At 51.1% G+C, this 21,824-nt stretch overlaps 1 protein-coding gene across 1 annotated transcript in view; it reads right to left on the bottom strand.

Moving 5' to 3' along the window:
- Positions 1–749: 749 nt before the first annotated feature.
- Positions 750–21,824, bottom strand: part of LOC144138449 (uncharacterized) — a 93,318-nt gene continuing 72,243 nt past the window's right edge. Inside the window, exons 3-5 of the mRNA XM_077670731.1 lie at positions 16,414–16,741; positions 7,903–11,615; positions 750–5,337 (exon numbers count right to left, since the gene is read on the bottom strand). Coding sequence (XP_077526857.1) covers positions 3,428–5,337; positions 7,903–11,615; positions 16,414–16,741 — 5,951 coding nt within the window. The 3' untranslated portion in view covers positions 750–3,427. The remainder of the gene's footprint in view (positions 5,338–7,902; positions 11,616–16,413; positions 16,742–21,824) is intronic.

The raw sequence follows: 21,824 nt of genomic DNA, 5'->3' as shown, positions 1-21,824 counted from the left end.
GCACCTCCTGTATGACCAAGTAGCTGCAGAAGGGTAGGGAATGAGGCCGAGTCAACCTTCGCTATTTTATTAGCCGGCTGCGGCTTCAGCGCCATCTAGTTAGTGTATTTCTAAGTATCCATCTGCTCCGGTGGCCGCGGAGGGCATATGGGACACAGAAATTAGGCGGAAAGTGTGGTAAAAAGTGCCAAACAATCCCATGAGTCAGTCGATATAGAACGCTTCCATGTTCCACTACGGCAGCGTTTTTTATTATGGTGATGACCGGTGAGCGAATTGAATCAATAAAATGTTTGTTTGTATAGCTCTGCAGTACATTCAGGTATCGGAGGCCAGTCAAAAGATGAGACTGGTCTTCAGACGCGCTACATTCCGCGGATGTTTACGCGTTTGGGTTTCGCGTGCGAAACAGATTGTACGCAGAAAGAACTTTAATTGCGATAAAATGACCTCTCCAGTAATAAAGCACACAAGTCAACGTCGTCCAACAGGCTTTCACACTTTATTCAGTCATTCACATCAAAAAAGTTCACATTCTCTTCGTAAGAAAGTTCTTCCGGCTAAAGTCTATCCCTGTAAGAATAAAGGGCGAGCCCCCAAAATGCCCTGGAAATAATAAAAATAATAATAAACAATTCGGCACGACTTATACCACCACGCCAGAATAGCCTGGCCAGTATTAAGCTGCCCCTGTCTATCCAGACCCGTCACACCTTTGCAACCGTCGAGCGTCAGCAAAAGAGATCGAGTAGAAATACTTGAAATACTAAACTCTTTCGGCAAGCAGCGGCAAGTTAATCCGCTTGCTTACATATATGTACACTTAACTGCGGGGTAGCGGCGATCAATATCGAGACTGTGAAAAAGATGTATATCATGCGCAGGGCTCTCGACAGTCGAAGTCTACAAGGTTTACTTCCCTGAAAGGCACAAATGGCATACAGCACTTTTTTTTTTTTGCGATTGTATGTAAGTGTAAGCTTGCAAAAATAATTTCGGGTTGGAGATATCATTCGGGTGTCAAGCTTTTCAACAGGTGTTAGTTTCGAGTACGTCAATGATCGCTAAGCTTTCAAAGACGAGTCGGGGCCACCACAGGACGTGACTACGGCGATTGGGGAATGCAAGATAAGTTTAACAGGGTCACGTCGACTGTGGCTGGTAGCAGTGAGATGATCACAGAGGGCAGCCAGCCTGATCTACATGTTATGCTGAATAAAAAAAAAACAAATAAAATGGCAAGTTCGAAGCTGAAGCCGGGATCGTCACGTAAGTAGTCCTCGCTTTCAGGGAGGGGTAGAGGGTTAGTTTAACGCGCATGCGTACTACTACTAATGGAGGGTGAGGGGCAACAATGCGGGCTCCCTCTAGACTGCGCCTGGCTAGCGCCATCGCAGGAACTCATTGGTTGAGGATGATAAATAAGACTGCATCTGGGTGTTTCTGCTGCAGAAACTCGATTAGCTGTGGATGATAGAGGATGATCGAGCGTGCGAATTAAGCGTCTAAATAGCCTCATGCGAAAAATAAAGGGGTAAGGGCGTCGAGTGCGGAATGCAGGTGAGGGCACTCAACAAGTAGTTATTACAAAGCAATCACATTCTTATAAAACCTTCACTTTTCAATAGTTTGAGTCTGCATTTCTTAAGTAACATTAGATTCATTGTAGAAGATAATACATGCCTTATCGATAAAACCGTCGTCCGTGCTATATACTGACGGAATTTGAGCGTTTCAAGGCACAACGGAAAAACCCTTCAATTTAAACGGTGACAATTAACCAACCAGACGCTACAAAATAAATACTAAATAGAACGTAGCAGTGTCAATGGCCGTTCCAGCGCGCCACGGTGTGTTCGTCCAACGTGTCGCGCTATAGACCTACCATGGTCAAAATACAAATGCCTTAAACTTCTGTTTATGATCTTCTGTGGCAGTTACGTTCCAGTGGCTACAGCTATACCTGCGGCCAGTATACAAACGAGGTGTACAAGCAGAATTATCAGGAGAGAAGCTGCAAAATTATAACATGGAAAAAAGAAAGCACAGCGGCTGTGCGCGGGGGGAAACCCGAGGCCAATCGGCGTCACATATCGGGTGCGTAGAGGACCAGGGCGACGGAATGAAGCACTGCACATGGAAGCACGAAACCACAGAGAGGCTGGAAGAGAACGGAAAGCTTTGGCAGGCGCGCTTCATTTCGGCCGCAGCCTGGTCCCTGACTCCGATTCGTTTGTGCGCGCCAAAAGCGTCAGGGGTGTAGATTCTACTCTACTGATGTCGCAAAAGCACCTATACAGTAGTGAGTAAAGTGTGACTCGCTTTATTACTCCTTAGAGACAAGGAGTAAATACCCAGCGGGCGAGCGGGAGTCAAACATTTTGTGCAAGGGTGCACATGCCACTTCAGGGGTGTTCTGTGAGCTACTATGGAATAGGGAGTAAACGAAGCTCACTCGCTTTTTTTCTAGGGGTGAGGGGTAATTACCCGGGAGCTCTGACCGGACTAAAACATTTAGTGCACGAGTGCACGTACCATCTAGTGGTGTCCCGTGAGCATCTATACGATATGTAGTAAAGGAATGTTACTCCCTTTTTCATTCTCAAGGGCAAGGAGTTATCACCCGGAAGTTTGAACGGTAGTAAAGAATTTCGTGGTTTAAGACGCCTGAGTAAGCTGTTTTGCAGAGCGCGGGGTTAGTAAAGAGGACATCAGTTTACTTTCCTGGTCACGAAACTTGTTTTCCACAACAGCTTCTGTACTTAGTTGTCAAGGAAACACCATCCCGTGGCTGGTGAGCAAAGTCGCGACCTCATGAATTTTCTCCTAAAAATGCCTCGTCCACATGAGTCATTGAAGCAGATCGAAATGGAGTATCTCTTGGCAGTGTATCCTCTCCATAAGGACGTGGTCCACATCTACCGTCTGCCTGGTTTGGAAAATTCGAATGTTTCATTCCGTGGCGGATTTCAAGAGGACAGTTTGCATGCAGAGTGACCTGTACGCTTTCCCTATTTTGTAAAGCACACGAGAGGTGCTCCTACACGGCGTGTGGCGGCACGAGAGAAAGGAATACAGAACAACCACCTCGGACAACACTAACATGGCGCCTCGTTGAGCTGCAGCTCGTCGAGAAGATGCACTTGAAGTGGCGCTTGTGGCGTGGATGAAGTCTTTTTGGTGTGCACATCCTTTTCTCGTAAACATCGCCGAGTGAACGAAGGGACGGCGTTTCGAGACGCCACAGTGACAGAAAGAACACAAGTACTGTCAACCACAGCCACAACAGAACAGGTGAGAACAAAGGAAGACCACGTAGAACACTGGCACGTTGAAGCACTGTCGCACTGGGCTGGTGCATGACCATCCTCCGTGGTATGTCCGTATGTCTTGCTCCACGGTAGGTTGTTGCTAAGCATCCCGATGTCTAGTCCCAAAGGAAGCCGGGTCCGGCGACGATGGCGGACTGCATGAAGTCTGCGGGGAGCTTTGCCATCATCTCGGGCGTCGGAGTCTTGTCGCACTTGTAGTTCTTCCTCTTCTTGCGGCAGAAGCCGATCTTAGTGTCGAAGTAGTACTTGTCGGGGCACTTGAACAGCTCCGCCTTCTGTTTCTTGCCACCCGTGCAACGGTAGAAGTGGACGCAGTCACCGTCGAAGGCGAAGTTGCCGTCCTTGTCGCACAGTATGATGTCGTCTAGCTTCCTACCTTGGCGACTGGAAGGAGACGTCGGTGACTCTGTCGTGGGCTCTGATGGTGTAGTTGGCTCAGAAGGGGTTGTGGGCTCTGATGGTGTTGTGGGCTGAGAAGGGGTCGTGGGCTCTGATGTAGTTGGCTCAGAAGGGGTTGTGGGCGCTGATGGTGTAGTAGGCTCTGAGGGTGTAGTGGGCTCGGAAGGTGTGGTGGGCTCAGAAGGTGTTGTGGGCTCAGAAGGTGTTGTGGGCTCAGACGGTGTTGTTGCTGCGGACGGTGTTGTGACCTGCGGAGTCGTTTCGGACGCCGGGGCAGTTGTTTTGTCGCAGGGCGCCGTCGTCGCCTCAATGGGCTCAAATTGCTCGTCTGGAGGGGGCCGGGGTTGTGGCTGCGGTTGTGGCTGAGGTTGTGGTTGTGGTGGCGGCTGTGGTTGCGGCTGTGGCTGTGCATCACAGGGCGGGGCATCATGAGCCCAGTTGCAGACACTGTAGCGCTCGTCGAACACGAGTCCTGCGGGACAGTCGAAATGGACTGCTGAAAGCCGTCCGTCTTGGAAGGTGTCGACACATCGGTAAAACTTGTGACAGTCCTGGGGATCCCGGATAAAGCCTTCCTTCGAGCAGACCGACGAGTCGGCCGGCCGTGGTGGTGGCATGGGATGTGACGGAGGTGGTCGGGGCATTGGTGGGCTAGGCTGGGGCTGTTGGGGACCTCCGGGCTGCTCTGGAACCGCTGGACCGGGCGGCATCGCACAACTTCCCGCCGCGTTGGGGTCCGGAGATCCACCACAGGGCGGCGCATCATGAGGCCAGTTGCAGACACTGTAACGCTCATCAAACACGAGCCCCTCAGGGCAGTCGAAATTGAATACGACATAACTAGCATTCTGGTAGAAGTCGACGCAACGGTAGAACTTTGTGCAGTCTCTCGGGTCACGGAAGAAGCCAGTTCTGCTGCACTGGGGACTGCAACCGTCTCCTGGCGGGGGTGAAGGCTGACTTGGTGGCTGGCTTGGTGGTTGACTAGGTGGCTGGCTTGGTGGCTGACTTGGTGGTTGGCTTGGTGGTTGGCTTGGTGGCTGACGTGGTGGTTGACTTGGTGGTTGGCTTGGTGGTTGGCTTGGCGGCTGCTTCGGCGGTTGACTGGGTGGCTGACTTGGTGGTTGGCTTGGTGGCTGGCTCGGCGGCTGGCTGGGTGGTTGACTTGGTGGCTGGCTTGGTGGGCGACTTGGTGGCTGGCCTGGTGGACGACTTGGCGGCTGGCTTGGTGGACTACTTGGTGGCTGGCTCTGTGGACGACTTGGAGGAGCAGGGGCGGCTCCAACAGTAGGTCCTTGTCCTGGCCCACTGTCACAGGGAGGCGCATCCTGCGGCCAGTTGCAGACGCTGATTCTTTCGTCGAAAACGAGCCCAGCTGGACAGTCAAACTCGTAGACAACAAATCCTCGGCCACTTTCACTTTGGTCGACGCATCGGTAAAATCGGCCGCAATCTTGTGGGTTCCGGAAAAATCCGGAGTCTGGGCAGGGCAGACCCGAAGCTTCAGGCGTTGTGGGCTCCCGAGGCCGAGTCATGTCAGTGGCTGGTGGGGCCACACCTGGTCCTTGCGGCGTCGCAGCTGGGGGGCCTTGTGGTGGCTGTGGGCCTGGGTTCATAGAAACCAGCAATACATTTACCGACGGACAAGAGATGCAAGGGCGTACAAACATTAGCTTCCATACATGACTGTTTCCTCCACGGAAGAAGCATGACTTAGCGGGTTCGAAAGGTTAGAAGATTAGGCTAAAGCTTGCTACTCTACCAGGCTTTATCTGATTCCTACCGTGTGCGTGTCTGTACCTCGTGTGTGGCATTTCGTCTCTTTCAAAGATAACTGTAATCTTGCCACTAGCTGAAATGGATGTGTTAAACTCAGTGTTACTTAAATTTAAGCTTCAGGGGGGTTTACACGCCTTTTGTAATCCTCATCCCAAAAATGTATCCCCTCTCTCTACTATGTATGCACGCTAACCGACGTGTCAACGACAACTTTAACAGAAATAGCCTCCACGAGCAATGACGAAACAGACAAAAAGATTTGGAAAGATACTGTTTACACCTTGAACGAGTTATAAACTAGACTTCTTGAATTTTTCTTACAATGTTCTCACTTACGCATGCAAAAAGTTCAGAAGGTAATTTGAGTGTGGACGTAAAGCAAGAAGAACCATTTTTTTTCTTCGGGAGTAAATGAAATGACCGTGACGTTCGAAATTTTGGGGTTAGCATAAAGAACAAATCGAGCATCAATAATTTACACCTCGCAGTGTTCCTAAATATATATGCGCTGAAAGCTCCTGCCCACGGGCGCGTTCGTGTTTTGCTCCCGCCAGAATGTATCTTAAGCTGCCCGGAATCGAACGCAGCAAGACCGCTGTAGTAGAAATTCAGTAAAGTTGAAAGATAGGCTAAGTGTAAAGACATTTCAGTACCGAGGAGTTGTTGAAGACGGGACACAAGTAAAAGATACGCATAATATGGCCGTAGTATGCCTCCGAGAAGTTTACTTTACATACAGATTTCGTCACGTACAGCGAGGAGCAAACGTTTTCGGATCACGGGATTGTGGCTTCAACACACTGCTGGGTTACTGAACGCCGCACACGTTATGTGGAGACCGGTCAAGGACGCAGCCGAGTATCTTCGAGAATTCCAACACAACGAAATGGCAATGTTGACTTCAGTGCACTGGCGTTCCGAGGTATCGCTGACTCGAAAACCACCGCCTAACGCTGTGGTGGATTACCCGTCGTCGCCCCCACTGTACCAACAGCGAGGATCCGGTAATATGCCGCTCTTATGATGTTGAATTCCTGCTAATCTGGCTCTTGTTCCTAGCCATTTCCGTAGCCATTTCCCCACCTAGCCGTTTCTAGCCATTTCCCAACACACCGTTTTCACACGGTGGCAGCCAGCTACACCAGAGTTAATTGAAGGCTTCGAACTAAGTAAAGAATAAGCGTCTTTACTGTCTGTCTTTGTATGCGTTACGCGTTAATGAAGCCGTTGCCACCAACTCTTGTCCGCTTTTGCTGTGGTCACGATGTACGTAGGCGCCCGCCCAAACACAACAGAAAATATTTCAAGCATAGTGTCTGGGCCCCACCGTTTTGCGCGAAAGAGCGGTCACCACCAACCACAGTCATAGAACTACGCGATGATTCCGTTGAGATTAATCTCTCGAAACGCGAGTGCGTACTAGAAAGAAAACAATTTTGGCTCGAGTGTCATGATGTTCAATGGCACCTGTGCTCTTTGCCGGTTCTCGGCATCACGCGCATGCCTTCAGGTGGAGCAGCAGTCGATAGCGGTCCGTGATCTCATGGTTCATAACTTTAGGACATGACTGTAGACACGTACAGACAAATTTTCGCTGAAACTAGATACATATCACACTTTCTGATGAATAGGTTGGATGGTGCAGAACAAAGTGCAAGAATTTTGTACAGCCGAATCGTCGCGTCTAATCGGCTTCCTATCGCGTCATCACTTCTTCAGTGTTTGTGCCTTGCTTTAGTGCTCATTGTCACCCTGAGTTCATACCGTATTTTCGGGCGTATAAGCAGCATCAGAAATGCGAAAATTTGAGTGGCAAAGTAGGGGTGCGGATAACACGCGGGGTTTTTCCTTCAGTGCAGCTTCGCGGCAATGACCGGTGTGCCGTGTAGCTCCTATGCAGTAACACTCACTAAGCCTTTCATGGCGGCGGTTGCCCAACACATACAAGGGCAAGGAAGAAAAAACAAGGTCGAGCGCACTTTAACAACTGAATTTTATTAGTGAATTGGGACTTTAACCTCGCAGTCGGTGTATTCTACTTGCTAAACATGCCCTTTTTCCGTCTGCATAGTATGTTATGTGTTGCTTGAGCAGTAGCTTTGGTTCTGCCTTTCCTGTATCAAATGTGCGGGCAATACGCGAAAATTTCTTTTATTTTTCCGGCGGGCTGAGAGGGGGGGGTGCTGATTATATGCAAGGGAGGGTTATACGCGCGAAAATACGGTGATTTCTGTATGGTACAATCATTACTGTTCGGTTTACTTCAGCCTCTGCTCGAACGACACCATTAAGAAAAGAGTGTCTGCAAACCACCTGATCACTTTCGTTACACCATTTACCCTGAAATCTACCGAGCACTTAATTTCTGCTCTTTAACTACCGTACTCCATACCTGGTGGTGCTACAGGTGGTCCGCCTGCCGGAGGTGCAGGTGCTCCGACCGGTGGTTGGCCCTGTCCCGGCTGCGAACTTGGAGCTTGGTCGCAAGGAGCCGCTTGGTCAGGCCAATTGCAAACGCTGTATCTCTCATCAAACACGGTTCCGTCGGGGCAGTCAAACTTGTAGACCACATAATTTCGACCTGTCATGTAGAAGTCAACACAACGGTAGAACTTCCTGCAGTCGTTTGGATCCCTGAAGAAGCCCGTTCTAGGGCAGCTCAATTCTGACGGCTGACCGTTGGGGTCCCTCACGTTGGCCGAGCCTCCACCAGGTTGTCCGGGCTGGCCAGGTTGTCCTGGTTGGCCGGGTTGGCCAGGTTGTCCCGGTTGGCCAGGTTGTCCCGGTTGGCCAGGTTGTCCCGGTTGCCCCGGCTGTCCAGGCTGCCCCGGCTGTCCAGGCTGCCCCGGTTGGCCGGGCATTGCTGTCGTAGTTTTGTCGCAGTCTGGTTTTGTGGTACTGACCGGTTCAGTGCTTCCCGTAGGGGTGCCTGTTCCTGTAGGAGTCATTTCAGACCCAGTTGATGTGGTGGCAGTGCCCCCTGTCGTCGGTGCCATTGTGCCAGTCGTTTCCATTCCTGTTGTTATTGATGGAGTAGTCCCTGTGCTGTCAGTAGGTGTGCTTGCAGTTCCTGTCGGTGTAGTCCCTGTGCTGTCCGTAGGTGTGCCCGTGGTTCCTGTCGGAGAAGTCCCTGTGCTGTCGGTAGGTGTGCCCGTGGTTCCTGTTGGAGTGGTTTCTGTGCTGCCAGTGGGTGTGCTGCCTGTTCCTCCCGGAGTAGTTCCTGTGGTATCAGTAGGTGGGCTTCCCGTTCCTGTCGGAGTAGTTGCGGTACTGTCGGTAGGAGTACCCGGGCTTCCTGGCGAAGAGCCACTTGTTGCTCCGCTTGGTGTCTGAGGCATACTGGTCGGCGATGTTGGACGCTGAGTGGGCCTAGTGGCAGGTGGTCTTTGGGATGGACGAGGACCTGGCGTCTGGCCGGGGCCTGAAGGTCTTCCCCCAGGTGGTCTTTGGGTTTGAGGAGGACGTGGGCGCGGCGTCTGGCCGGGACCTGTTGGTCTTCCTCCGGGTGATCCGCCAGGTGCTCCGCCAGGTGTTCCACCGGGTGCTGGCATACCAAGAGGTGGCCTCTGGTCGCAAGGTGGTGCGGCATCGGCCCAGTTACATGTGCTGTACCTCTCGTCGAATACTAGGCCTTCCGGGCAGTTGAATTCATATGCGACAAAGCCATTTCCACTGTCTACGCAGCGGTAGAAACGATGACAGTTGTCGGGGTGGCGGAAGAAACCCTCTTGGGTGCATGGCAAGTTACTGGGCCCTCCTGGACCGCCTGGTTGTCCCGGCTGACCAGGTTGCCCTGGTTGACCAGGTTGACCCGGCTGACCCGGTTGGCCCGGCTGACCAGGCTGACCCGGCTGACCAGGTTGACCCGGCTGACCCGGTTGGCCCGGCTGACCTGGTTGGCCCGGCTGACCAGGTTGGCCCGGCTGACCAGGCCCAACTTGAGAACCTGGTTGACTGGGAGCTGGGGGCGATTGCCCCACTGGTGGTGGTCCAGCGCCATCACACGGTGGCGCATCCGAAGGCCAGTTACATGTGCTGTAGCGCTCGTCGAATACTAACCCCTCTGGGCAGTTGAACTCGTAGACAACGAAATTATTTTGGCTACCACCGCTAACGCAACGATAGAATCGGTAGCAACTTTGGGGATGTCTAAAGAAACCTTCTTGCGGGCATGAAGGTTTGCCGTCTTCCCCCGCAGGCGGGTGAATTGGACTGACCGCGCCAGGAGCTGGCTGTCCTAGCCCTGGTTGCCCGGGTTGTCCACCTTGTCCGGGCTGCCCACCTTCTCCGGGGCTACCTCCCTGCCCTGGCTGACCACCCTGACCCGGCTGTCCTGGTGCTCCTCCCTGGCCTGGTTGTCCTGGTTGTCCTGGCCTGCCTCCTTGCCCTGGTCCCCCTCCTGTACCTGGCTGCCCCGGTTGCCCACTTGGCCCTGGCCTGCCACCCTGGCCTGGCTGTCCTGGCTGGCCACCTTGCCCCCCTTGTCCTGGCATACCACCCTGACCTGGCCTTCCTCCTTGCCCTGGTCCCCCTCCTGTACCTGGCTGCCCCGGTTGCCCACTTGGACCTGGCCTCCCACCCTGGCCTGGCTGTCCTGGCTGGCCACCTTGCCCCCCTTGTCCTGGCATACCACCCTGACCTGGCCTTCCTCCTTGCCCCGGTGATCCCCCTGGGCCTGGTTGCCCTCCTTGCCCTGGTGATCCTCCCTGTCCTGGTGACCCTCCTTGTCCTGGCGACCCTCCTTGTCCTGGTGACCCTCCTTGTCCTGGCTGTCCTCCTTGTCCTGGTGTTCCCCCATGTCCTGGCTGTCCTCCTTGTCCTGGTGTTCCCCCTTGACCGGGTTGCCCTCCTTGCCCCGGTGATCCCCCTGGGCCTCCTTGACCGGGTGATGTGTTGTCACAAGGGGGTGCCTGATAGGGCCAGTTGCAGACGCTGTATCGCTCATCAAAGACGAGTCCCTCGGGACAATTGAATTCGTACACAACGAATCCTTGCCCACCTTCGCGGCTTACGCAACGATAAAACCGGTAGCAGTTGTAGGGGTTGCGGTAAAAACCTTCTCTCGGACAGGGCAAATCCTGCCCTGAAGGGCCCCCTTGCCCGGCACTCGGGCCGCCAGTATGTCCGGTAGTTTCGTTGTCACACGGTCGAGGAGCTCCGCCTGGCTGTACGCCACCTCCTGGTCCTACCGGCTGGCCTGCTCCCGGTCCCACCGGCTGTCCACCTCCTGGTCCCACCGGCTGGCCACCTCCTGGTCCCACCGGCTGGCCACCTCCTGGTCCCACCGGCTGGCTTGCTCCGATGTCGTGTTGCGGCTGACCTTGAGGCTCTTGCGGGAACGTGGGTTGTTCTGACGGGCCAGGTGTCCATTGGCTGCACGGCCCTTCCACGGCATACGGATAGTTGCACGTACTCTGTAATTCGTCCCAAACCAGCGATTCTCCGCAGCTGAATACGTACGTGACGAACGATTCTGCTCCACCTGAAACGCATCTGTAGAACTTGTTGCAATTTTCAGGATGGGCGAAAAAACCCTCTCGAGTGCAACGCGGTACGTCCTGGCCACCAGCCGGACCGCTTCCCCGACCTTGTGGCTGCGTTTGAGGCTGTGCATGATGAACAGGCTCTTGCCCAGATACTTGGGACCAGCCGTCTTGAGGTTGGACATGTTGAACAGGTTCCTGACCGCTTACTTGGGACCAGCCGCCTTGAGGTTGGACGTGATGAACAGGCTCCTGACCGCTTACTTGGGACCAGCCGCCTTGAGATGGGCCGTGGTGAACAGGCTCCTGACCGTGTACTTGGGACCAGCTACCTTCCTGTTGACTCGGCTGTGGAGCATTGTCGGCAGCGCCTCCCCATTGGCCCTGGTCGTCGCGTTCTACTGTATCTAGGTCATCCGCCCAGCTCTGAGAACTACTGTGACTGCCTTGGCTCCATCCACTGCTGTCGTTCATCTGCTGACGATTCGTGACGCACTCGGAGTAGCTCATGTCGGGGTAGTTGCAGGTTCCGGTGCCTTCGTCATAGACCAGTGTCTCGGGGCAGTTGAACTCGTAGATGCTGTAGAAAGAGTCCTGCTCGTAACGGACGCATCGGTAGAACCTGTGGCAAAATGAAGATGCGGGTATTACGCCGAGAAGTGGCACATACAACAGTCCTGAGCTAGCGGCTTTGTTTTTGCCAGAGAAGTGCAAAATAACTTGATATTTTGACAAAGGTTTGAATGAGCTCTCAAACAAATCCGATACGTGAAATCGGCCAGTCTCTAGTGGTCGTCTAGGTTGATTTTCGTAGTCCAACTTCACAGCAGATAAAGGCACAAGGCTGGTTTCGCCTAGTTCTTTTCTTCGTTCACCTGCACAGCCGCGTCTATGAATATAGTCACCTTTATCAAGTGCCTGAATGACGCTGCTTCAGCAATGCACTTCTGATGACCTTAGAACAAAATACTGCTGTTTGTTTGAAAGTTAAGGAATCGGCCCTGCTGCTTCATGAAGCCCTGAACCGTAAAATTCAGTTCGCTTATAAAAAAGTTGAGCTAAAGACAGATGTGATTTTCAGGTTTCCTCGAACGAATAAAAAGTTCGTCATGGCACGAGGTTCGAACTCAAAGCCCCCACCGACCATATATATCGTCCTTTTCTAAATGAGCGAGCTACTTAATTTGTCCTCTTGGCCGCCCGGTTAGCTCGACGGCTAGGGCGACTAGCCCAGACATGCAGCGGCGTTGGGTAAGTTTCTCATTCGCCACAGAACCATAGAATAGTCTTGCTTCATTCTACCCGTACGGATACGCTCTTCTGGACACAGTATTTATTAATAAACACCATTACATGTAAAGGTTTTAGTTGAATGGCTTCGTCATTAAACGTTCTTTTTAGCTTCGTGCTGAACATTTACCTGCTCTCGTGCTGCGATTTATCTTCCTCCTGGTAACAGCGAAAGTGAGGTTACTGCTATAGATAAACGGAGATATCAGGATTGGGCCCCCCGTCCAAACAAGTGTCGTTTCCTGAGAGAAAGTTAAGAAACAAACGTGCTTTCTTTCGCTGCGCACGGTTGGACTTAAATATTTGTATTCGTACATACTTTGTACGATCAATGGCCACTGTGAAGTAGCCCAAAGGCATACTACCTTTAATTTTAGTGGTCTTTCCTGCTTAGAGATGTGGAAAGCAATTAATGTCCGGCACTACGAACGCTGTGTATTTAAAAATTGCCTTGTTACCAGGATTCACACAATGCTAACTACAAAGCGTATTAAAATCAGTTTTCATCAGTATGCGGTCATGAAAGGTTCCTAATGTCACTTAGCTCCGCAGACACCTCTTTCAAGTCAAATAAGTGCCACCCCCCAGCCGTACTAAGGTGGCCGTACTTTACTTGGCAGGAGCCAACGGCATATCAGGCTGAGTAGCATCTGCCAGTTGTTTTGAGGAAACTGTTTTCAGCTCCCGTGCGAAAGCCCACGTATGGTCGTTATTAACTTCATCACTGTTATATCGCTAGACTGAGAGAGCGGCGCCACAAATGACGCAGTAGCCGGGAGCAACTGTCATCATCATCATCATCATCATCATCATCATCATCATCATCATCCGCCTGTTTTATGTCCCCAGCGGAACGGAAGCCCAGCTCTCAGCGATTGCAGTGGGCTGACCTAAATAAGAACTACGTGCTGTCGCACTCAATAGACCGACCCAGAGTGCCGATTTCGGATGCCAAGCGGTCTGTGTAAGCGAGATGAAGCTGTCCTGCATCGCTCAGGCTCAATGTGGCTTACACTAAGCATTTTCTTCGCCACGCTTCCTCACCTCTGTGCCCAATCTGTACAGTTCCCGAGGACCTGAAACACATTATTTCAGCATGCCCTCGCTACGAACTTGAGTGAACCACGGCTAAGCTTTCTCTGGGCCTGCCCGTGCTTGCCCAGATCTCTTCGAGGCACCTCCTTGGGTCTTGGCTTACAACAGGTATGGCAAGTCGCGCAACGAAGGCGCTCTTAACGTTCCTCCGGAGCACTGGACTTGACAGCGAGCTATGAACTCTAGGACAAATGACTACATCGCCTGATTGTGTGCGTGCGTGTGTGCGTGCGTGCGTGCGTGCGTGCGTGTGTGTGTGTGTGTGTGTGTGTGTGTGTGTGTGTGTGTGTGTGTGTGATTTTCGTGCGCGTCTGTGTGTTTGAGTATTCATGTGTAAGTGGCAGCCCTTTTCATACATTTTCATCACACCTTCACCCCCATTTGGTGTAGCAAGTTGAGCGCCTAGCCTGGCTGATTTCACTTGCCCATTACAGATGTTTCTCTCTCTCTCTCTCTCTCTCTCTCTCTCTCTCTCTCTCTCTCTCCCATTGATCCTGCGCTGTCCGTAGCCATTTGCTGCCACCACATTTCCTCACTGCATTCCTCTGCCGAGTTATCGGTCTTCCTGTACTTTTAATCCCGTCTCTCGTAAGCCACTCTGTTACCTTTGGGGTCCACCTGTTGTTAGTTCTCCTTATATCTTATTCTCCTTATATCTCCTTATTTCTCTTTACTCATATGCACAGTCCAGCAAGCTTGGATATTGTCCACTCTAGGCACAACTATAATACTCCCTAAGACAGTTTCTCTCGCTTCCATCGGCTCGTTGTATAGTGCCCTCCCCCTGCCTCCCGTGGTCCCTACTCATGTACGTACTGCAACCCTAATGAAGGGTTTGATAATAACTGCGCGCTCTGGATACGGCACAACGCACGACGTCTTTGCCAGGTAGAGCCCTCCAACGGAGATTCCAGCATTGTGGATCATAGAGTTTCATACTAATATATACTAGTGGGAAGTCCGGTGTCACTGTCTAGAGGAGCCGCGCTTCAGCGAGCGTTCCGTCATGTACCGGGGCAGGCACATTCCACTTGTCCTTGGCATGGCTCGTGAACAGGCTGAAAAGTTGACTGTGGCTGCAAAAAAGCACCAATATTACCGTAAAAAATGTTTCCAATTTCTTTTGTTATATTAAAATTGAAGCCCCAGAAATATTTATTTGTCCGTTATTATTGAAAAGCTTTATGTGCGATGAACAAGAAAAACTTTTTTGTTGATTTTGTCTTCGAGACAAAAAAAAAAAAAGAAGCCACAAGGCTGGCTAAGCAAGCCAAGTAGGCGAGGAGCGTCACTAGCTGCTACGGCATCGACCTCGGCAGCCCGCGATAGCAGCGCAGGATTTCCCTCTGGTATATATTAGTATGAAACTCTATGTTGTGGATAAGCTTGCTCGACCATGAATTGCAGCGGTATCACCATCCAAACTCGCTTCTCAATGGCGTTGTGCATGCAGGCAGACGCTGACACCCACCATTTAATCCTAGGATGGACCTGCAAAGGTCCCACATGGCCTCGATTGCCACATCGGTCTGAATAGGAAATCTGTCGCACCGCCTTAGCAGCCAGTAACGCAGAGTTAACACAGTAACGTTCCTACCCTAGCTGCTTAGTTTGGCTCGCCACACGGCTTCTTTTCGCTCCAGAAGCCAAAATAAACAAGAAAGGGTAGCATTTTTTCCTTCGTATTGGATAAAGCTTCTAAAAATTTCTGACAAATAAATATTTTGGAGCTTTACTTTTCCATTCATAAAAGAACTTTGAATAATACCTTACGAAAATATCGTGTTTTGTTTTTCAGCCACAGGCAACTTCTGAGTTTGTGGACGACCCGTGCCCAGTAACAACGGAACGCTTCTCCGCGGTGCATAACGGCACGATCTCAGAAACGCGGCTTCCCTGACACTAGCGCCAGATGTCTCTCCAGAAACTCTTTGGTTGCGAATACGGGATTCGTACTAACGTTTGCATCAGGGAGACTGTAGGTGCATAATGGGGTTTTGTCTGTAATGTCTCTATCAAGGAGCATTATACTGCTGTTCTCAATCTTCCCATCCACCTCCTTTCATCATGCGGCTTAAAGCATCCCCGCTAATGCATGTTATTCGATCTGCTCGACCGAACCGTTCAATCATCCCGGTAATAACACGGCTGCGCCCCAAGAAGGAAAAGTTGCAGATTGTCGATGCACCGACCCGTTTCATGATGGTTTTCAACTTCGCTAGTCGCCGCTAGAGAGACAAGACACTGGACGAAAGCAAAGAACAGACAGGACCACAGCTTAGTAATCCCGTGAGAGTATCAGGGCATGCGCTGTGCGCCTATCTAACGAAACTAATCAGAAGACCAGTTCATCTTTATCCCAAGGAGTTCATATAGGAATGATCTAATGCTCATTTTAGGGCTGCAGATAACGGAATTCCTCAAGCTAGCTTAGTTTCGTTGCCAGTCTGGCAACCATGTTCGCTTAGCAGATATGCGTGTACTGGGAGACCTTTTGCAGGTCGTTCCGTCGCATCGGGCTGTTTCGAATGAAACGAAATTGGAAAAAAAAAAGCCTGGCCAGCTTGGTTCAGGTTTCATTAGGTTAGATTTAACTTAGTTTTAGATCGGGTTTAAGTTAGAGTAGGTTGGGTTTAGGTTTGCTTAGGTTGCGTAACATTACGTTCAAACAGCCGTTTTTGGTAGCGGATGCGACGGAACGGAATGACGGAACGACCCTCCCGTTTGTACCATGGTGGGTACCTAGTAGTACCTATCGTAATAGACATCAGTTTTACGTTTGTTTTTTGTTTTTGCTGAAAGTGCCTGTCGTTGTGTCGCTGAAAGATTCCTGCCGTTTTCTGGCGCAGTTGAAAACCATGATGTGTATGTTGATGAAGTGGGCCACGGCACTGCTCAAAACGCCTTTAATTCGACCTCGTCCTCTACTAGCTGATGATGGTGATAGTGTCCCAAGTCGCCCTCTTCTTTCTCCAGCATACTCAGTTCCTCAACAGTGTATGCACCAAATGCTCAGCGATGCGCTTCAAACCAACCTGTTGCAGTCGCGAGGATGGGCGTGGAAGCCGTCGCCGCGGCAGGGCAGCGCCTCGCCGTCCCTGAAGCTGGAGCGGACGGGCGCCCCGTACGAGGGCGGCCTCCGCTGGGGCTCGTAGGCGGGCCTGCGCGACACCTGGTTGAAGCAGGGGTCGTCGCCTTCGGGTGCCAGGCATAGCCTGCGCTGCTCGTCGAAGGCTGTGCCCTCGGGGCAGCCGAACGTGTACAGGGTGTACACGCCGGGCCGGTTGCGCACCGGGGCGCAGCGGTAGAAGCGGCCGCAGTGGTTGGGGTCCCGGTAGAAACCCTCCTGGTAGCAGGGGTAGCCTGCGCCATCGAGGGGACATCGGGTCGCACTTAACGGGGCATAACAAAACTTGTTGAGCTAGTTGGTTCAAAGAACGCATGTGGTTCAAAGAACGCATGTGGTTCAAAGAACACAAAGAACACGTATGGCGCCTGTGGTTGTACCAGAAAGATGGCTCATACTCACTCAGGGGGATTGGCAAGGAAATGGGTGCTGTTCTTTGCGTCTACGTCGTCTTCGTCTCTTTAGCGTCCATTTTATCTTTTCCAGTTAATGGGGCAGACAGGACAATATTGGTTCGTTAAAAAAGGCTACCTTCTCCCGATAACAATGACAAATTTTATAGCCAGCTTCAAACAAATCGTGGAGATATTAAGGAAGACAGATCAAGCAGTGGAGACTCTCTAGCCACTTTCCGGCGATTTCTGTATGACGTCACAGAATCTTGTTTGTGGGACTGGCCGCCACCGACCAAAGACGCCGCCAAGAAACCTGACTTGGTGATTGCAGTGGGGCCTTTAGTTCCTTTCGATCATGTCGCATGAATGCGAACATGCCGCTAACCTTTTTATGCCCAAAACTTTAATTTTAATAACAGTTTTGTGATCTAAAAGGACTTCCGACATCACAAATATCAAGTCAGGAAAAAAATTTCGTTCCTCAGGACGGACACAATGACCCACTGGGCACTGGCTGCCCATATGTCAGTTGAACAAGAAAGCTTCCTTGATCAGCATGATCTATATGGTTCAAGTGAAGACAATACTGCAAAGTTTGTATTGATATCATTTGTATTAACAATGTAATTGCACAATTTATCTTACGTGTCACTAGCCCATTAATCCCTCGGGCTCGATGTGAGTGCTCAGAGAAGGGACATTCAATTGTGCGACGAAGACATTTGCTATACTCGGGAACAAGTTAAGAACGGCACCAGCTCATATACGGTATCACTCCGCCTAAGCGACGGACCCGGATGTCAACGGGCACGCGCGTTTTGAACGGAGATGCTATGAATGCGCGATATCGTCTGCCTTTCTTCGCGTAGTTTGTCTGCCGTCGCTGCAGTACTTTATAAGCGTATTAAGTACAGAAAATTACGGAAAGGGCTCCTGCCATGTTCAAAATATTCCCAGTAACGCACTACTTGCGGCGCGCGGAGTAACATCCGGCTGCAGTGATGAGGAACAGCGGCAACTTCCGTTGCCGTTCTTAAGTTGTAACCGAGTTTACCTCCCATCCCTTCACTTCCCATTCCCCCATGCACACCTTTCGGGCCTCCCCTTTCCTCCAATAAAGGTTTCAATCAATCAAACGACATTTCTTCCTCTTTTTTTTTCAGCGTAAGAAACATCTTTAGTGGCTGGAATGGGGCTCGGTGGACTACCAAGGGCTAGTACATTTGTATTGAACAAAGCTGTGTTTTTCCTGCGTGGACCCTTCAAACGCGCCACCCTCAGGGGCACTCGCGTGTTCAAAGACTTTCACCGATAGTCTGTTCTAATGAGTGAAGCTAGGCCACGCGTGTTTGCGTGTGCGTGTGTCGCATGCATACTACCATCACTCAGCTTCACCGCACTCATTTTTTTGCCGAGGCATCAATAGGAACGGCCGCCCTCGACAGGAGGATGTGTCCCCAGAAGAACATGATGTTGACAGAGGCACACGCCACACCACGTCCTCCATCCCCGAAGGAGACGGTGCACACGGGCAGGGGCATGTAGCCGTGGTCGTGCCCCTGACACCGACCAAATTTCATCCCATCATTAATCTATATGGGTACTGTGGTACGGCCGTGCATACGCTTAACTGGAACATCAGATTCGACTTTAGCCTACAACCTCAAAAATTCTCCTGGAAAACTGTTAAGACGAATGTGGGGGACTTAAGTTCCCTATTAAACTTCAAAGAAATGCAGCAGCTGTGACTAAATTATTTTACGCTAAGGCAGGAGCAGACGATAAGTGGGTGAGGGGTTTGTCCAGCTAAGACGCTGGACGACTGTACAAGGACTATCCTGGCACGAGTGGTGGAGGCCAAGCATCCAGATGCCCGAGTAGTCAGTGGGCAACCCACCAAGGCCGCCGAGCATCCCCCACCTGCGCCGACTGCCCAGAGCCCGAGACGCTAGAGCACTTGCTGTGCTCTTGCCCGCAGCACGACACCGCAAGGACACAACTCCGGGCCGAACTCCAGCGACTCGGTGCCCCAAGCCACAAGCTAGAAGACTTCCTGTTCCCCACGGGACCGGACGCCATCCGACGGGAGGTCTTCCAGCACCTAGTCAACTTCCTGGTTACAACAGGACTAGCACTGCGTTTGTAGCCATCGAGTCATGGACTAAACGAACGCGATATAGACTATCTCCCACTCTCCTAACGCTCTCCTCTTTCCCCTTCTCTCTTCCTATCCTTTGAAGCCCCAATCCCCTTCCCTGGACTGGGTCGTATGAGGGTGAACTCCCCGTTGAGTTCAACAATATCCCCAGGCCTTTTCTCTTCCCTCTTTTGTTAATAAATCACCACCACCACCACCACGACTGTACAACTACGAACAAAACCCCGACTCTAATGAAGCATAGTTGTTATGACGAGTGTTTCTTATGTATTTAAAACGTGCAACTGCCTTTCCTCTCTCTTCTACCAACGTCGCGGAGTAGATTGCGTTGTCTTCTAGGGGAATGGGATGTGCACGGGCTCGGGCAGGTGGCACAGCTCATTGCAGCTGCCTCCGACACAGATAAAACCTCGTCGCTCTCCGCAAACAAGGCGAAGCAGCCGTGACAAGTTCAGCACCTCTCTTCCGATGGATCGTGACCGAGGCGTACGTGCGACGACAGCGTCCGAAGCCTGCGCCGGCTTCGGGACGCGGCGAGAGATGACGCGTGCGCTCTCAGCACGAATTATAGAAACGCGCCCCCTGGTGTCAAGGTCATGTCTTCAGCTTCGCGCGAATCGTGTCTTTAGCGTCACAATGAGCTGGCGTGGGGGGGAGACACGGAGGTCTATCTGGGAAAGCGACGAGACAGCCGGGTGAAGGGGTCTTCGCATGCTAAATGAGGCGACCGTTGCACTGTGTGCGTGCAATCAATGCAGGTGCAGGTGGGGTTAAAAGGAGGGGAAGAACGAATTACCTTATAGTAGTAGAAGTAGTAGTATTACGAGTAGTAGTAGTAGTAGTAGTCGTCGTAGTAGCTGTAGTGGTAGTTGTAGAGTAGTAGCCTTGTAGTAGTCGTCGTCGTCGTAGTAGTAGTATTACTACCAGTAGTAGTGCAGTAATAGTGGCAGTAGTAGAAGTAGTACAGTAGTAGTGGCCGTAGTAGTTAGTGGTGATGGTAGTAGTAGTAGCAGTAGACTGTAGTAGTAGTAGTAGTAGTAGTACAAATAGCAGTAGTAGTAGTACGGTAGTAGTGGCAGTAGTAGTAGTAGTGGTAGTTGTAGTAGTATCAGCAGCAGCAGCAGTAGTAGTAGTAGTAGTAGCTGCCGTAGTAGCTGCAGTAATAGTAGTAGTAGTAGTAGTAGTAGTAGTAGTAGTAGTAGTAGTAGTAGTAGAAATAGTTGAGGGGAATGGCGCGAGCTGGAAAAGAAAAAGCTGGGAGCGGGAAAGTGCGGCTCACTGCCGAAGCCTCACACGCCGTATTCGATTGCAAGCCAAGTGTCTCACGCCAGCCATTACCATCAAAAGCTGATGCCGGTCGCGGTTCGCCTTTAGTCCATGCGTGCGTGCAACCCCAAGTCTGAGAACGAACGCACAGGCGTTACACTCTCATGATATTGCTTGCGAAATGTTGTTAGAGTAAAGACTGCTTCGCGGAAAATGGTGTGCATTTAAGTTTTCACTAAATGCGTCCTCCCATCGCCTCAACTGTGCTTCTGAGGCGCAAAGAGACTGAGTTCAGTGTGCTGATTAGATGAAAAACGAAGGCAACTGCAAATATATTGGTTTCCTGAAACAGAGCATTTTGGATACGAGACAAGGTGTATGTTGTTTTGCCGTTTCCTTACGAGATGGGTTCTATCGTGCCGCTTGAAGTCTAACGTGCACTTAACACGCTGGCAACTTCTTTTTTTAGTGTTCCCTCTATTGCGTCACCGATGACGTTGCTGTAGCGCGAAACTTGAAATGTTTTCAGTATTTTTATCTCTTTCGCGTTAAAAAAGTCTTTCGGGACTAGAATGAAGTTGATTTACCCAAGTTCTTTCAAATACAAGGAGGATGTTTTTTGCGTTCATAGCCCCACTGATAAAGGCTGATTCCCGGTGCTCACGCTAAAACTGGCATGGCGTGGATGATGGGAGCCGATGAGCTATTAAACAACGTTCGCTGTACCGTCGTCTGTAGTTAAGTAGTGGCACGTGGTGCCACTTAACAAGGGCGTTCATTCCGAGGTGGAGCAGGTGCGAGCGAGACATGCACGACGTAGCTTCGTGTATAGTCGTAAAAGGTAGCCTCAAGACACGGGTCGCTGTGCTTAAATTACCGCGTTGTTTGTTTTGGGTATTTTGCGCTCACCATGTTTAGCGCTCATCAGAGGAGGGTTACGTGAAATTAAGAGGTAGGCAAGGAGGAGGAACACTTTTATTGGGAGCGAAGACTCCAGGCCCGTTTAAAAAAAGGTTGTGGGGTGGGCTCTGAGATGGTTGAAGAGAGGCGGGATATGTGTCTCCGACGGTTTAGGCATACGTATTTATGTCACATGCTTGCATGATTTCGCCGACTTAAATCTAAGCTGGAGGCGGTTCAAATAAAGTCATTCTTGCCACAGAGCACGGGCCGTCGAGGGGCGCAGATCCGCAGCTCTAGACAACTCGCGCAAGACCACCGTTAATCGAGTATTGCTCTATGAGTGTAAGGGTAAGGGTATCGACAGCGGTAGGACTTATGGGAATTGAGCGGTCATTTGCAGGAGGTGTGAAGGTAGGGAAACGTAGGCGCCACACGAGATAGAAGTGTTCTGTAAATTATTGATCGGGCTTCGTGCAGCATTAAGTACCGATTATTATGATGATGATATTGTGAGCGCGAAGCTCCGAAGCGTAGAAAATCATTTATTTCACCTCCACGTTATCCCCATCATCAAACACTTCGAGGAATGCTTCGTCT

The sequence above is a fragment of the Haemaphysalis longicornis genome, unplaced genomic scaffold (assembly GCF_048455015.1).
Source record: "Haemaphysalis longicornis isolate Haplotype H1 unplaced genomic scaffold, Haemaphysalis longicornis Haplotype H1 scaffold_5, whole genome shotgun sequence".
Lineage (NCBI taxonomy): Eukaryota > Metazoa > Arthropoda > Arachnida > Ixodida > Ixodidae > Haemaphysalis > Haemaphysalis longicornis.
Note: the sequence above shows the minus strand (reverse complement) of the source record. Positions and strands in the feature narration are given on the sequence as shown.